The sequence below is a fragment of the Saccopteryx leptura genome, chromosome 11, assembly GCF_036850995.1.
Source record: "Saccopteryx leptura isolate mSacLep1 chromosome 11, mSacLep1_pri_phased_curated, whole genome shotgun sequence".
Classification (NCBI taxonomy): Eukaryota; Metazoa; Chordata; class Mammalia; order Chiroptera; family Emballonuridae; genus Saccopteryx; species Saccopteryx leptura.
Window position 1 is genome coordinate 6,670,163 of NC_089513.1, and position 17,779 is coordinate 6,687,941.

Consider the following 17,779-nt stretch of genomic DNA (forward strand, 5'->3'; position numbering starts at 1 on the left):
TTTAAGTGGGTTAATTGCACAGTATGCGAAACAAATCTCAGTCAAGATGTTGAATACATGTAAAGATCAAAGACTATTCTAAGCAAAAGGATGACAGCAATTATGCCTTCTAATTTCATTGTTAATCTCAAAGAGCCTCTGTTAGGAGCATTCTAAAACCATCTGAAGCACAAAGGAGGCTTTACTTTTTCATTTGTCTCACTGGTGCCCCTATTTTAGGAAAAACCAAAAGCCCACTCACCCACTTCTCTCTGTATTTTGTAACCTAACAATACTGAGGTTGTGATTCAAGGTGAATTTGAGATCTTCACGGTTCCCTAACTCTCTCTGTTAATATATATTAAAACAGTGGTTAAATTTAGGATTTAAATTTATTCAATGCAAGCAATGCCATTCCTTTTTTATGTAAACAAGTTGTTCTTGGAAACACGCCATCTTACATAATTTTTCACTGATTTGGTGACTTGAAATTTGTTACTGCCTTCCTACTCTCCCCTAACATACAGCATTCTAGGAATCTTTGGAGATTGAGTCTGACCTGTGCAAATCTTTTTCACAACCAAAGAGCTGACAAAACCACTTTTCTTCTTTGAGGCTTTGTGCCTTTTGTGTAAATAATGCAATATTTTAGAATCAGCAAAAGCCAGCTAGATAGTGGTGGGGGGTGGGGGGCAGAACAATGGAAAATAGGACAAAGTCTTCCTAAGCATCTTCCCTTCCCTGGCCCTAAGACATCCATTATCCACCTTCACTAAGTCCCTGCTCAGGTACCTATTGGCCCCTCCTCACTCAGGCGGACCCTGGGGCAGTGGAGGAGCCCCGAAGGGGGCCTCTATCTTCAAGGTCATTGCTCCCAGGTAAAAGGCATAGCATCCCTTGTCAGAATAGATGAGTGGTGCCAGGACAGTGCAGAAGCGGACCATCGGTGCCATGCAGAACAGCGCCACCTGGCGGTATTTCGGGAGGCCGAGCGAAAGAAAGGCAGAGGGCTATGCTATGCTATGAGTCAATTCAGGGTTTGTGGAGCCTGAATTTTCTTCAATCCGGGGACAAAGCAAATTAAAAATAAAGGAAAGTATTTACTTAACATGAGAAAACAACAACTCACAAATTTTAGGAAGCTGTCAAGTACCATAAGAGATCGCAAAAGTTAAAAGTAATTCATTAATAGCAATGACTGCTAAATAATTAAGATTTAGATTTTCCCTAGATTTTTGACTCTAGATCAACTTTTAGTGTGACAGCAACTTTGTATTACTATTTTTGTAGAAAAGAGGGGGTTTAGCCTTTCTTCCAGAATAGTTGATCTTTTTCCTTTGAAGGAAATTGGGATAAATAAGCCTCACAGCGTAACACACAGGCCTGTTTGCTGTTGGGAATACTCATTCTTTGATGTTTGTAACCCATAAATATAGGTGTTCTAAAAATTATCTTTCATATGATTTCATTTAAAAGTATGGTACACTATCAAATATATCTCTGAGAGGAAAGAACTTTGACTAGGTTTACATTATGAATAAATTCTAAAATATATTCCACTGTATACTAACCACAGGTATCCTCCACTCAACTTGACAAGACCCAAAACATGTCCACAGCTGCCCTGTGACCCACAGAGAAGAGGGCTGGAGTGCTGGACAGAAAGTCAGGAAGGAAACAGGAATCAGTGTCAACAAGGGTGCCTTAATTATCTTACTGTTGCAAATACACCAAAACACATGGTCCTATCCTATCCAGGGAGGGCCCAGGTAAGACAGGGGCCTGAAACCCAGACTCCTTCAGCTTCTGCCCAAGGGGAATCCTGCTTGCTCGCCTCTGTGGCTGGGCGTGGCTTACGTCAGACCACTGAGTCACCAGAGATCACATACCTTTCTTATAGCATCCCTTTTTCTTCTACTATACATAACAGAATTATTTTTAAGTCAACATCCTAGTCAATATGAAAAGCATGTTAAATAAAGTATATTGTGCATGTCATAATTGATGTTACCAAGTAGGAGCACACATCGCTAGTTTGATGCCAATAATACAACTGATAAAAGAAGAAATAAACTGTTGAGTAAAAAAAACCCCAAAAACAAAAAAATAACTCAGGACTTGCAGTGACTAGATCTAGATCAAGTCTCAGATAGATAGATGGACAGATAGATAGATGATTGATAGATAGATAGATAGATAGATAGATAGATAGATAGATAGATAGATAGAATAAGAAATCAATATTCACCATAAGGATTATGGAGGTTGACCATTCCCAAGATCTGCAGTTGATAAACTGGAGGATCAGAGGAGCCAGTGATATAAGTTTTAATCTAAATTCAAAGTCCTGAAATCCAGAAACCTGGTGGTATAGTTCAAGTCTGAGTCCAACAGCCTCAAGACCCAGGAAGAGCTGATGTTTCAGTTCAAATCCAAAGGAAGGAAAATCTGGTGTCCCAGCTTAAAGACAGTCAGGCAGAAGAATTCCCTCTTACTTGTGCAAAGGTCAGGCATTTTGTTCTACACAGGCCATCAACTGGTTAGATGAGACTTACCCACCCTAGAAAGGGCAATTTGTCTGACCAGGCAATGGCGCAGTGGATAGAACATTGAACAGGAATGCAGAGGACCCAGGTTTGAAACCCCAAGGTAGCTGGCTTGAGCGTGGGTTCATCTGGCTTGAGCCTGGGATCACAGACATGACCCCAAGGTTGCTGGCTTGAGCCTAAGTTGCTGGCTCGAGCAAGGGGTCACTTGGTCTGCTATAGCCCCCCGGTCAAGGCACATATGAGAAAGCAATCAATGAACAACTAAGGTGCCGCAACAAAGAACTGATGCTTCTCACCTCTCTGCCTTCCAGGCTGGCTGTCCCTATCTATCCTTCTGTCTTTCTCTCTCTGTCACGAAAGGAAAGAAGGAAGGAAGGAAAAAAGAGAAGGAAGGGAGGGAGGGAGGGAAGAAAAAGAAAGGGCAATCTGCTTTACTCCATCTACCAATTCAAATATGAATCTCATCCAAAAACACCCTCACAGACACGTTTGACCAAATATGTGTGTGGCACTGTGTGCCTGGCCCAGTCATGCTGACACATAGAATTAATGGTCACGGGTGGGAGATCTCCATGCTTACTCTCACCCCACCCCCAGCTCTGTAATCTTATGGGTCTGAGCAGAGATCTCAATTTAGGATGCATATCAGAATAATGAGCCTCTGAAAACAGGTCTATGAGAAGCACTCCTCATCAATTAAGTCCAAATCTCCAGAGAGAGACCCGAACTCATACATTTTTTAAAAACATTCTTTTTCGGGTAAATCTAATGGATTCTCCTAACTCAGTACAACTACATTAAAAAATTATTTACATGCCTGACCAGGCAGTGGCACAGTGGATAGAGCATCGGCCTGGATCATGGAGGACCCAGGTTCGAGACCCCGAGGTTGCCAATTTGAGCGCGGGCTCATCGGGTTTGAGCAAGGCTCACCAGCTTGAGCCCAAGGTCGCTGGCTCCAGCAAGGGGTCATTCGGTCTGCTGTAGCCCCCCGGTCAAGGCACATATGAGAAATCAATCAATGAACAACTAAGGAACCGCAATGAAGAATTGATGTTTCTCATCTCTCCTTTCCTGTCTGTCCCTATCTGTCCCTCTCTCTGACACTCTCTGTCTCTGCCACAAAAAATAAAAAATAAAAAAATTATTTACTACTTTTTATATCATTCAGATTATCCTTGTGAGAACACTCCTAGAATTCTATCAGCATCTCATCTTGTACACATTAGATGCTTTACAGTAGTGAGTATAGACCTATCTTCTTCATTGAGTTTGGTCAGAATAACTTCAGAACTATATTACAAAGGGAAATTGCCTCAAGTGACAATTATACATTTTAAAATGCATTTCCAAGAACCCTCGCTGTTCTCGTGTGTCACCTGTGCCTCTTTGATCCTCTTATACAGTCCGTGTGACCATACCAGTTAAAGGAGCCATCTGTCTTCATAATTTCCTCCCTCTCATGAACACTACTCATGTTAATGAGAAAGCATGCCCCTGGAGAGGTGGCGGCCACGCTCTGAGACCCCACCACCTCCACATGTCATGTATGTGAAAAGAGGGACAAATTTAAATGTATTATCACAGATTTATTTTTATACCATAGAGAACTTTTAAATGGTGTCCTAGAAATTCCTGTTTTAAACCTGGGTTTTTGTTTTTGTTGTTGTTGTTGTTCCACCCAATAGTATCTAATCAATACCGTGGTGTCGAGACACGGCAGGGTCAGGAGGAGCATATGCCTCAGGAAAGGAATAAAGCCCGGTGTCCAGTCTCCTTTTCAACATAAAAACTGACCCTGCACGGGGGAAACACCATGCTATTTACTAGAAGGGTCCTTATCTCCAAAATGGTCTTATCTGAATATTCCAGAGAGGGATTTCTCATAGAGAAAAAAATAGAATCTTTGTATTTATGAGACACACATTGCTAAAAACCCAGAAACGTCCTGTCAGCTGAGATACAAAATAAGATGTCCCGCGGACCAGCCACTCCCCGCCATGTGGAAGCACCACGGCCTGTGTGTAACTCATTTCGAGTCGTCACCATTCATTTCTTTGTAAGAGACTTTTATCATTACTCTCAAATCATTAATTTGAATAGATTAAATGTCAGCTGGATTCTCTGTGTTATGTTTTACATTTAATACTGGTGATGCTAAACTTACATGGTAGAACCTCTGATTTCAACTTTTTTCTCTATCATTTTCTACAAGTAGAGCGGATTCCGAATAGCCTGCTTTTCTTTCATAATTCTTACAACAGCCTGAGAGTTCAATAAGTCATCTGTGTTCTGAGGGTTACCTTGGCAACGCCTATAAATGATCCACTATTGCTTCATTTAATTCTGACTTACGTAATTTAGTGCTTGTATTATTCTTCATCGTGTTTGTTTAAAAAGGTCTCGAAGGCGCTTCTGTCAGCAAAGTGGTGTCCATAGGCTTTCTTGTCCTTATGCATTTACAGAATTCTGACATGGTGTTTTATCAGCCTCCCTCTTTGGCCTGATAAGCTGAGTCATGTCTGGCAAAGAACAAGCTATACAGAACTTCGTGATGGATAGGATACTAGGGGTGCAGGTTCAGTCGCCAGGGCCCCTTTTAGAAGTAGAAGCTTGTAGAGCAAGAGAGAGAGAACTGTCGGTCACCACAAACTATAAACCACGTTTGTCCGGCACCAGGTAGAGGGCCGATGGAGGCAGACGTGATGTGTATTTCAAGAAGCTGACAGTTCACTGCAGAAGGCGTACAGCAAACGGACCCAGTTTGGTTAGGTCTTTAAAAATCTCGCCCATGTCTTTGAGGAAAAAAGAGTAAAGAAGGAATTTTTTGGACTGAAACCATGCGTTTTTATAAAGAGATGTGTAAACTGAGGTGAATGGAAAGCTATTACTGGCCCTTGCAGTTATGAAGCCCAGAAGTTCCAGGATCCGTAGATCCGTCAACTGCGGTTGGTCGTGTTACTCAGTCCGAGTCTGGAGGCCTTGGGTCCAGCAGGGCCACTGGAGTGAACTCCAGGCCCAGCCCCGAACATCAGGGACTGATAGGGCAGCCCTCCATTCAAGTCTGAAATCCCAAGAACCAGGAATGGCAAGGTCTGAGGGCAGGGGGCAAGGGAGTCCTTCCTCTACCTTTTTGCTCTACTCGGCCCTTAGGGGATGGGGTGATGCCAGCTGCAGGGGTGAGACCAATGTTCTTTATACTCAGTCTGCTGATTCGAACACAAGCCTCTTCCTGGAACACCCTGACAGACACACCCAGAACGAGTGTTTTCCCAGCTATCTGGGCATCCCTTAGCTTAGTCAAGCTGACACATAAAAGTACTAATCACAGGTCACCCCCATATGCATCTCCTTAAACCATACTTATTCCTCAAATAGAAACAGTAACAAGGTCATGATTCTGCCTAACATCCAGCTAGCCACATACACCTAAAAATGCACCAATTCCTGTGCGTGCAAGAGAGAGAAAGATGAGAGAGAGAGAGAGAGAGAGAGGTGGCACAGAATGTGTTCGCAGGCAATAAGGACGAAATCCTCATGATAGTCAACAACGCTGGCTTCTGTACCTGGTCCCATGGCTATCACCACCTCCTCCTACTGTCCACTCTGCATTCCCTTGTGTTCAGCAAGCACAGCAGCTGGTCATGGTTCTTTGCCTGGTGCAGTGACCCAACCCTTCCTTTCTGAAGGCTCTGGGCCATTACTAATCTTGCCTGCACAGGCTAGCTATAGTTTTTCATATGCCATGGTAAGACTAAGAGACACCGCAAGGAATCTCCTGTGTCCCAGACACACTGCTCCCCACCTCCATGGTGGAGTCACAGTCTAGCCTCCCCTACGTGGTCAGGACCAGTCACCCCATACAGCACAGGGACGTCCTCTCGGCCTGTCAAGTCTCGGGCATGAGGCGTCTACTATGGTGGGGCATCAATTTTAACTGTTCATTCAATGGCATCATTGGTGTGTGTCCTGGTAGAAACACTCTCCACCCCTTTTGGAACTAAGACTTGCAGACCAGTGGACTGTAATATTGCAAGGACAGAAAGTGAAAGTCTTGGTAGTGGGTTATAAAGGGTACCAGTGCATGGTGTTGCTCCCCAAAATCCTGGACCTATGAATACCGGCCACCAAAGCAAGGACATCATATACAGTGTGTATGTAAAGTCATGGTCACTTTTTACCAGTCACAGGAAAGCAACAAAAGACGATAGAAATATGAAATCTGCACCAAATAAAAGGAAAACCCTCCCAGTTTCTGTAGGATGATGTGGCAGCATGTGCGCATGTGCAGATGATGATGTAACACCATGTATACAGCGGAGCAGCCCACGGCCATGCCAGTCGAGATGTGAACAGTACAGAGGAAAGTTCAGTGTGTTCTGTGGCTCGCTAAATTTGAATCTGTGACCAAAGTGCAACATGAATATCGGCGCGTTTATAACGAAGCGCCACCACATAGGAATAACATTACTTGGTGGGATAAGCAGTTGAAGGAAACCGGCAGTTTGGTGGAGAGACCCCGTTCTGGTAGGCCATCAGTCAGTGATGAGTCTGTAGAGGCTATACGGGATAGCTACCTAAGGAGCCCTAAAAAATCTGTGCGTGAGCCCACATCGAACTGCACTGAGTAAGTATGAAACTGGGAGAGTTTCCTTTTATTTGGTGCAGATTTCACATTTCTATCGTCTTTTGTTGCTTTCCTGTGACTGGTCAAAAGTGCACCATGACTTTACAGACACACTGTATATTAGGTGCTCTGATATATATGATATGTATCAGACTTCTGGAGAACTTGGCCCCATCTGGCCCATGGCCACATTTCTTTTGCCGAGAAATGAGCATCTGCCTGGCCAGAGCGCTGCTACCTAGGGTCCCATGATGGAAGATGAAGCAGAGGTCCACGGACAGTAAAGAGTATGCTGCTTTCCCAGCAGGCAACCCCTTTGGGGGGGGGGGTGCAGTCCCCTGTGCTCAACCTGCCACCAGGGAGCTGGCTGGTCACCCTGGGGAAGAGCGCCAGACCGGAGGCTGGGGGTGGGGGGTGTTGGCTGTAGGCAGACTGGGATTGAGCAGGGGAGACGTTTGCTTGATCTGGTAAAATGAGTGAGAGCCAGGGTAGCTGGAGGTGAATGTGAACAGGGAGAGTGACAAGGAGAGTCAGGCGAGGCATTCATGGGTGAAATCACTCTGTGGGGCTAGAATGGGGAGCTCCTCCCCGGAGCCTGCGCAGTTAGCCGGATGATTTGCTGGTGAAGGAGGTTGGGGGAGGTGGTCTGACGGGTGTCCCTAGCCCCCAGCTGGTAAAAACAGGGCGGTGGAGGAGTACAATGTGGGAGAAATCGTGTATCTTCCAGGACCCTCTCTTGGCATGTGTAGAACAGCTCCCATACGACAATGTTTTTCTAAGTGATGGAATCCCTGTGGGATTGTAGACACATAGAACTCATAATTCTAACATCCTTATTCCTCACCAATCAGACAGGAGCATGGAGGTGTTGGAGAGAAGGCTTCAATGGCAGCTATCTGTACCCAGGAAGCCTGTGTCTCTATAAATATTAACTGTAAAATTGTATAAAAGAACATTACAAATTATAAACTACTAGAAACATAGTTATGATTGCAAAAAGAAGATTTCATAATAAAATCTTTGAAACGGTACCAGGTGAAAGCGCAACATTTTCAAAGATTAAAAAGTCACATTTCATTTTCCAGCTTGACGTCAACGTTTCAATGTTAGCAGTCTTCTCCACATATGGTAAAGGATATACCTTCCATAACGGAAAGAATCAGAGCCATTTATTGTTAAAGCAAAGGTACACAAAAATTTTGTGTAAATCATTATCACTTACATGAACATTTGTTTTTCTAGATAATGAGATTTTATTTTTTTAAAAAAAGATCATTTCAGCACACGGGAACTCATAATCTAATCTGAAATCAATATTTACAGTCTTGCAAAGGAAAAGCAAAATAAGTATTAAATTCAGCATGCAAATATCATTTTGAGTGTAATCATCTCTACTACTCATTGTCTGGTTTGCATTTTAAATACTTATTAAATTTCACAATTAAATTCTTACATTTATTTTTCTCGAAATGTCAGTGATTTAAGAATGATTTTCCTCCGAAGTGTACCAGGCTTTCAAGTACATTGTTAAAAATCATGGTCTATTAAAAACATATGTTTTCAGCTCTAAAAATTTCTAATCTTTCTTTCCATCAGCAGTTTCTAGCCAAGTATGTTTTTGCTTGTAAGAGTTTCAGCATCTGAAAATGACTTACACTGTATCTAAAATTTTTTGTACAGTAGGTAAAGACCTACATTGAAAGCAAAAGTCATTTTCAGAATTTTTGAGAAATAATGTAAGGAGAATGCATATGGTGTATGATGTAGAAGTTGTACCCTGACACATTTTTTCTTTTTTTAAATGAATGTATTGGGGTGACACTAATAAACATCATTATACGGGGTAAGGTGCCCAGTTCTACAACACAACTCTGTATACCATATCGTGAGTTCACCCCCACAGAGTCAAGTCTTGTAAGTCAACAGTACAGGAATTTCGAATATTTTACACTTATAATTACTCTAAAGTTCCATTTCTAACTGTGCCATAAAAATCTTAGTCTGTTATCATCTATTATAAAACAATTAAACAATGTATAAATAAATAATTACATGTGACTAAATATTTTATTTATTTGTTTTTAGTTTTTAAAAAATTTTATAGTATTTTATAGAAATAATTTAAATGTATGTGTACATACTATCTCTTTTAAAATACCCAAAGAATATCACAAATTCCTTTTAAGAAGTAGAAAGGGACATATTTTAAAATAATTCACATATAAATAATTCAAACAATGTCGGTATTTATATCTGTTTAAATTAACTTTCCTTCAACTACAATAAAACTTTTCTTATTCATTGCTAAAATTCATAATTCATCTACCTAAAACATGCCCTCAAAAGTTTAACTCATTTTGTGAACAAAATTTCCACAGCAATTTTGAAATTACTTCTGTTCCAACAACCCTATCCTCGTTTTACCTAGTAAAAAGATCACATACGGATTAATATACATTTCCATTTGGGCATCAAAATATAAACCCAATTTATGCTATAAAATGCTATTTTTTTTCCTCTGTCTCATCTATAAAGCTTAGTTAAGCAATTCAAAATACACATTTTCCCACTTCATAGCCAAAATATCCTTTGAATAAAAAGAAAATTGAACATTTTAAAATATACCTATCACTTTGTAAGACAACTCAAAACCAGGACTTTTTTCAAAAACAGTTGTTTTTCAAAAACAGTTGCTTGTATACAAAGAAGCGGTTAGGAGGAGACTAACATTCCATTCGCAAGTCTGCACTGCACACTAGTGGCAACATACAGTAAATGCATGTGATTTCACGTGGAATCTAAGGAACCCAATGAACTAAAAACAAAATGGAGGCAGACTCAGAGGTGGAAAGCAGGCTGTCCATGGGGGCTCTGCCCTGGGTGAGAGAGGTAGCAGGATTGAGCCAAAAAGAAAAAAAGAAAAGAAAAGAAGATGGGAGGGCAGGGGAGGGGAGGGGGAACAAGCTCATGGACACAGCAGTGTGGTGACTGAGGGGCAGGAGGGGTGTGGGAAGTAGAGGCGGGTATAAGAGGGATAAATGGTGAGGCACAGAGACTTGACTTGGGGAGTGGAGAACACACAGCATGGTGTACAGAGATGTGTTGTTGAACTGGGTACCTGAAATCTATATAATTATGTTAGTCAGTGTCACCCCAATGAATTCAATTTAAAACAAAAAACAATTCTATCCTAAATACTACTTTTCTCAATTAAATTTTGAACCTGTCATCATATAGGGAAAATATACATACACTCTAAGAATAACATGATTTTCTGTGTTGTTAACTAGTTTTTCTGTATAAAATTAATTTACTGTCCATGTTCACACCCAAATACCTCATATTCAGTTACCTGCCTGGGAATATAAATACTGTGAGTCCATATATAAATAAACATGTGTGTATAGACAACCAAAATTTGAGCTAGAAACAAAGCCAGTCTGACAATCTAACATAATCCATCAAGGAGAAATAAACTGACTTAGATACTGAGCTTCTTTAACAGCTGTCAGCATACATGTGATTCATATGTGTGTGTATGTGCGTGTGTATCTCTATATAAACATACATATTGTGCATGCACCAACTACATGTTGAGTTATTCAAGAGTATTTCACTTGTTTGGTATTTTTCTTTATTTTGCTCATAATTCTGTCCCACAGGTACCTAGCACACTGCTTTAGTGTATAGACATGTACAGTTAATATTGTTTAGATAATGTATATTAAAGATCATTGAAAAGCAAAGCATTCATGACAGACTTTTAGTGATGCAAATGCTAAGGAAAAACAGAGGCAAGTGGCTGACCCTGTATGATAGTAGTGCCCATAGGAAAAGAACCGAAATACCCTTGCGATCCATTGATATTTTCAGACTGCTTTATAAAAAAAGTATAAGGTAGAACTATTTAATACAGATGTTGCAATACAATGACATCTTCAGCGGTCCCCTGGTGCGTGCCTGAAATGAATAGTTAATGGTGTCATTGGCTGAGCGTTAACAATATATATATATCTAGAACAGGATTTATGACGGCCTGAGTGTGACCGAGCCTGCCAGTGACAGTGAGTCCCAGGAGCATATTCCACCTGAACCCCTTTCCTCTGTCCCTGGAGCCTCCGTCCCCCGGCCGACAGAGCCTCATTCCCTTCCCCCTCCACGCCCCATGCCGCCATACCTCCGTCCTATTTTGGGACCTCGGTCCTCTTAGCTCCTCGTACTTCTGTTTCCATAAGGACACAGCCGACTCCAGACGCGTGACTTCTTTTTCCAGAGAGGAGCGCATTCTAAATAAAGAATCCAAAGCAAAACAAGCTTGCAACTTAAAAAAATAATTTCAGGAATGCATTCAAAGTTAGATGTGCTTTTTTCCTAATTTTTTAAATATTTATAGATGATCATTATAATGACCAAAAACCTTTTTCAGTTTACTAAAAATTATAAATACTGAAAAAACTTGGTTTAATTTGTTATCCTGTCAATTAGCTTTATAGCTGGTTAAACATATTTCATTTAGCTTTGCCAGTATTAAAATAATTGGCTTTCTGCCTGCTTTCGCCTATATTTTAATTTATTGGAGTTATATGAATAGAACATGGGGACATTTTTTTCACAGAAATTAAAAAATATATGAAAAGGAAAAGGTATATATAAATATATTAAGTTTTTATTAAAAGATATTAATTAAATTTGTTTCAAAGTATATATTAGTAAGTTTTCTCCTTAAAAATAATTTTGAGAATTATTTTATTCATTAATAGAATAACAAAAAAAAAACTAGACTTGAAAATTGGCCAAAATTCTAGATTTTTAAATTTACAAATTCAAAATCATACACATTGAAAAGTCAACACCAGCTTTTAACATTACACATAAATACATAAAATTAGCCTGATGAGGCGGTGGCGCAATGGATAGAGTGTTGGACTGGGATGTGGAGGACCCAGGTTCGAGACCTCAAGGTTGCCAGCTTGAGCGCGGGCTCATCTGGTTTGAGCAAAGCTCACCAGCTTGGACCCAAGGTCACTAGCTCAAGCAAGGGGTCACTCGGTCTGCTGAAGGCCCACGGTCAAGGCACATATGAAAAAGCAATCAATGAACAACTAAGGTGTCGCAACAAAAAACTGATGATTGATGCTTCTCATCTCTCTCTGTTCTTGTCTGTCTATTCCTCTCTCTGACTGTCTCTGTCTCTGTAAAAAGAAAAAAAATACAAAACATAAAATTATAAAGTTAGCCCAAAGAGCTCACATTAACATAAAATTGATTATTTCTGTAGAATAAATATTAACCCTCAAAAACGTCATCAAAATTACTAGGTTATCTATTCCTTCTAGGGTGTTATTAGAAGTTCAAGAAGAACATTCCAAACTATATATTTATTAAGCTTTTCATCTTAGTTACATATAATTATAGACACATTCTAAGGATACAACTATATATAGATTATATCTAGACTTACAATACATATTCTTTTTTTTATGGCAGAGACAGAGAGAGTCAGAGAGAGGGACAGGTAGGGACAGACAGGAAGGGAGAGAGATGAAAAACATCAATTCTTCGTTGCGGTTTCTTAGTTGTTCATTGATTGATTTTTCATATGTGCCTTGATGGGGGGTTGGGGGGGCTATAGCAGACTGAGTAACCCCTTGCTCGAGCCAGCGACCTTGGGCTCACGCTGGTGAACCTTGCTCAAACCAGATGAGCCCCCGCTCAAGCTGGTGACCTTGGGGTCTCGAACCTGGGTCCTCCACGTCCCAGTCCAATGCTCTATCCACTGCGCCACCGCCTGTCAGGATAGCATATGTATTCTAAGTCAGGTCAGTTCATGAAATAAAAATGGTGTAATTCTGTCAAAGTCCATAAAATGAATAACTATTTGTATTCCTTATGTAAGGCATATTAATAACATGTAAATATAGCATATTTATTCCTCAGTATACATCTTAAACAAAATAACCAGTAATTGTTAATTTACTAAAATAAAATTTTGTACTTTTATTATGTAAAAAGGTAAAACTTAGCCAGAGAAGTGAGAAGACAGGTAATTCATTAGAATTAATGGCCGTGTGATACTTGAATGATTCTTTAGTGTGGCTTCATCCGAACACTGTGACTATTTATGCAAGCAAGCAAGAAGGGCGTTGCTCACTTACATTTATGCAGCAGGGGGCACTCTGTAAATCCTGACTATTCTGGCCTAATCCATTAATTCTACATTTTAGAAAACTTTTCATAAATGACTCCTTATACATTTACATTTACACTACCATCATATTCTTTGAGCTACAAAATGGCAAAAAAATAATTTTACACTAAAAATATTGCTTTTATTATGCACAAAAATTTTTTAAAAAGTAGAAAGTGCTTAACAAAAATACAGTATTTTGGCCCTAGACCATTGCCTCAGTGGTAGAGCATCAGCCCACCATGTGGAAGCCCCAGGTTCGATTCCCCGGTCAGGGTACACAGGAGAAGCGATCATCCGCTTCTCCACCCCTCCACCATCTCTCTTTCTCTCTCTCTCTCTTTCCCTCCTACAGCCATAGCTCGATTGGTTCAAGCAAGTTGGCCTTAGGTGCTGAGGATGGCTCTGTGGCTTCTGCCTCAGGCACAAAAAGAAATGGCTTCATATAATAGATAGAAGGAGAACCCAAATAACTTTTATGGAAAGCATGATGTTATTTCTATGCAATCTCTTGATACTTTGTAAACTAATATGATTCCATAACTGTGCATAAAATTTAGACATCTAAACAGGAAGATTAAATAAAATACTTCTCAGTGATGAAAAATCCTGAAACATTAATATCTGGGAATAAACTCTAATCATTTATAAATGGTATAAAAATTCATTATATATACAATAGCTAATCAGTATTTTCTTTTTTTTTTTTTCTTTTCATTTTTCTGAAGCTGGAAACAGGGAGAGACAGTCAGACAGACTCCCGCATGCGCCCGACCGGGATCCACCCGGCATGCCCACCATGGGGCGATGCTCTGCCCACCAGGGGGCAATGCTCTGCCCATCCTGGGCGTCGCCATGTTGCGACCAGAGCCACTGTAGCACCTGGGGCAGAGGCCACAGAGCCATCCCCAGCGCCCGGGCCATCTTTGCTCCAATGGAGCCTCGGCTGCGGGAGGGGAAGAGAGAGACAGAGAGGAAGGCGCGGCGGAGGGGTGGAGAAGCAAATGGGCGCTTCTCCTGTGTGCCCTGGCCGGGAATCGAACCCGGGTCCTCCGCACGCTAGGCTGACGCTCTACCGCTGAGCCAACCGGCCAGGGCCTAATCAGTATTTTCTTAAAGCCTATTAATGGCAAATGTTTTCACCAAACAAAACCAATTAACTTGTAATGACATTTAGATATCCACTTTTTATTAGTCCAAAATTAAGCTAAGCACTAAGCAATAAAAAATAAACATTTATAAATATACTTTCAATGATCAACATATTTGCAATTTTCTCATTGCATTCCCAACTATTTTTATAGTTATATGTTTTAGCATCTTTTATTTTCAACACCTTTCAGCAAAGCCATAAAGAGTCAATTTAATTAGAAAAGAGATATTTAAAGAATATTGTTACATTCAGAGACACCCTGGAGCAGAGACCAAGGCTTGGAGGTGACACGCCAGGAACAAAGCCCACTCTCATTTCATAGAACTGACCCTGTGAAGACCTCAATGCCTGTCACCTCCCCGGCCGGTTGCCTATACACGTTCCTGGTATCAATGAAGTATCTATCAGGCAGATATATCCTATTAGCTAATAAAGGCATAAAAGGGATAGTAATAGTTGAAAGACTCTGGGAGACTCCAAGAAGGAAGTGTGGAACCCCTGAAGCCAGAAGTAGCAAACATAAAGCCACTGAAATCTTCCCATTGGCCCCCACTGAGGCCCCCAGCGAGGAACGGACAGCACAGCATGGCCTCCGTATCAACACCCAGAGACACAGGATGGTGTCTACAGGGACCAGAGGCCACTACTTCCTCTGGAGATGTGATGTAGCTGCCACCTCTGCCTCTTCCTCAACAGGAGGAAGACAGATTCTGGCCGCTCTCTGCCTTGACACATTCACTATTACCAAGAAGACCAGGCGGCTGCCTCTGGATCCTACTCCCCAGTTAGACATGTGCACCCCCATGGGAAAGGAGGTGAAGGAAGAGATGTGCTAGCATTTTCTGTTGTCTATGCGGAGAAAATGGACTCTGTCTCATTAGGTGGACAATGGCCTAAACACAAAATAGATACTGGAGGAGGAAAAAAAAAAAAAAACGGCAAAGTTCGCAAAAATGAACTCAAATGAATTCAAGACTTAGACATGACACCTAATGCTATAAAATTCCTGGTAGAAAAAATAGAGGGAAGCTCATGGAATTGGTCTTGGCAATGGTTTTCTTAATTCCACCCCCAAAAGCATAGACTTTTGGCAAATTCTCAGATCCTAGATAATTACAGAGAAAACTGAACAGTACAGTGGGTACAAGTAGTGTGATCCAATTGAGCGTACTTGCTGAGGAGTTCCTGGTCATAACAACAGTAGAAATTATTCCCTCTGTCCTGGGCCCCCATCAGGAGAATTTTCCCACCAGCTGGGAACACGGAAAACCATGTTCCCATCTTTTCAAGCACAGCCACCCACTCATTGAGATTCCAGGAAGAAAAATTTAAGAGATTAGACAGATTTATAGCAACAATAAATGCTATATCCTTGGGAAACATTCTCGTGATAGAATGAGGCTTTGCAGTGGCCTCCTGTGAACTGCGTGATGATGATTCATGGACACGGCGCCATGGGATGGTTCCATACAGAGGAGAGGGAGAAGGCCGAGCAGAATCCAAGGCCTCCTTCGCCCATATTCTTTGGCCTGTCTAGGGTTTATATCCGGAGTTGCTGAGAACTGGAGCATTTACTTCTATTGGAGGTTGTTAATTTATCCCTAGGAAGTCGGATATGGAGTTACATGTCCGTGTGCATGAATGAGAGTAAAGATCCCCCTGCGTACCGTCAAGCTGTGCCTTCTGTTTACTTCTAGGGAACAGTTTCTTGTTCCCATTACAGAATGGCAGGGAAGTCACGTTGTGCAGGGGGGTTGAGAGAAGTCTCTAGCCACTAAAACGTTAAATCCTTCAAGAAGTAAAACATGTAGTTTGGAACTTGACTGAGACCTACAGTTCCAGGTAAAATTGTTCATATGGGTACAGGTCTAAAATTAATTCAATTCTCTTCCCGTTTCTACTAATATTGATTACCTCTGTTACAAACTACTAGTTGATGGTAGAGTAATAAATATTTATTCTATACACAGATGCTTGTATTATCACTATCTATTTGTAATAGTGAGGTCAAGACCAAGAATCTAAAAAAGAAGTTTGTGGTGTAAATACATTTCAAAAGGACTAATAAGAAACTTCCAGTTCAAAGAAAAGAAATGGCAAATAAAATCCAGTATTTATGAAAGATTTGTGTGTGTACTTGTCACTATTTCAATCCATTGAAACCATAGAAACTAAAACCATTATATAATATATAATCATATTCATACTTATATGTGTATATTATTCCCAGGTTATTTTTATTTTGTTTATTAAGAGTCTTATAGCTAAAGAGACAGAAAAAAATGTTATCAAATTTGTGGACCATGTTTTAAAGTACATCAAATATTCCATAAATATGTCCTCCAATAAGAACAAAAACGGCATATAGAGTAATTCATATTAGTGGTCAGTTTCCCAGACATGCCACATGTTTGACCAATGTAAGAATTCAGTGAGGACAGCAATGGCATAGTGTTGTCCAAAGGTGGCAGCCACACTCCTGCCATTCTACCTGCTCTTGTTATAACTTGACTTTGGCCCTCCTTCCATTGATGGTGCCCCTCTTCCTTGAACTCATAAGCCTGTGGGACTGTCTCCACTGTCTCTACCAGTTAAGTATGACAGAACAAATGCTATGTGACTTTTGAGGCCAGGTTGTTAAAATATCGTATAGTCTCTCTGTGCCTTTAAATGCTCTCTTGCAGCCTAGCCCATACTGTGAGGAAGCCAAGAGGCAGGATAGGAGAGGCCACATGCAGGTGTTACCACTGAGGCCTGATAGGAGAACTGAGATCAGCCACCACATCTCAGAGTGAGTGAGGCTTCAGATGGCTTCAGCCCCCAACCTTGAGATTTCCCATCTGATGCCTCACATGGGAAAGCCATGCTCAAAATTCGCAAACAGACACGGTGATTGTTGTTTCAGTAACGATTGTTTGAAAAGTTCTGTTACTAAACAATAGAAAACTGGAACATAAGCATTGTTACCCATGGTTTTACAGAGGACAGAAAAGCATACTATTGACTAACCAATTATGATATGGCTAGAATAGATCAGAACCAAGATGAATACCCAGGTCATTGAATCTCAAGTGTAGTGTTCTTTCCTGTCCACCAAAACTGGTCAACAAATAAGGCATCTTTTTCTGTGATTCCTCTCAAAATTGTGATCTGTTATTGATATTAATACATTTTTATTTTATTAACTCAGTGTAGAGATAATAATCATATTCATTAATAATTCAAATATAAATAAGGTGAATCTGCCACAGATGATGAAAACTGGGCTATGATAAAAATAAAAG

At 40.7% G+C, this 17,779-nt stretch overlaps 1 protein-coding gene across 6 annotated transcripts in view; it reads right to left on the reverse strand.

Annotated features, from left to right (window-relative positions):
* Positions 1–17,779, reverse strand: part of CCDC102B (coiled-coil domain containing 102B) — a 197,273-nt gene that overhangs the window by 137,484 nt on the left and 42,010 nt on the right. For all 6 annotated transcript variants that reach the window (XR_010747365.1, XM_066352555.1, XM_066352553.1 and 3 more), the window contains exon 4: positions 11,333–11,441. Coding sequence is in view for 5 of the 6 variants with exons in the window: in XM_066352555.1 (XP_066208652.1) it covers positions 11,333–11,441 (109 nt within the window). In the remaining variant the exon portion in view is untranslated. The remainder of the gene's footprint in view (positions 1–11,332; positions 11,442–17,779) is intronic.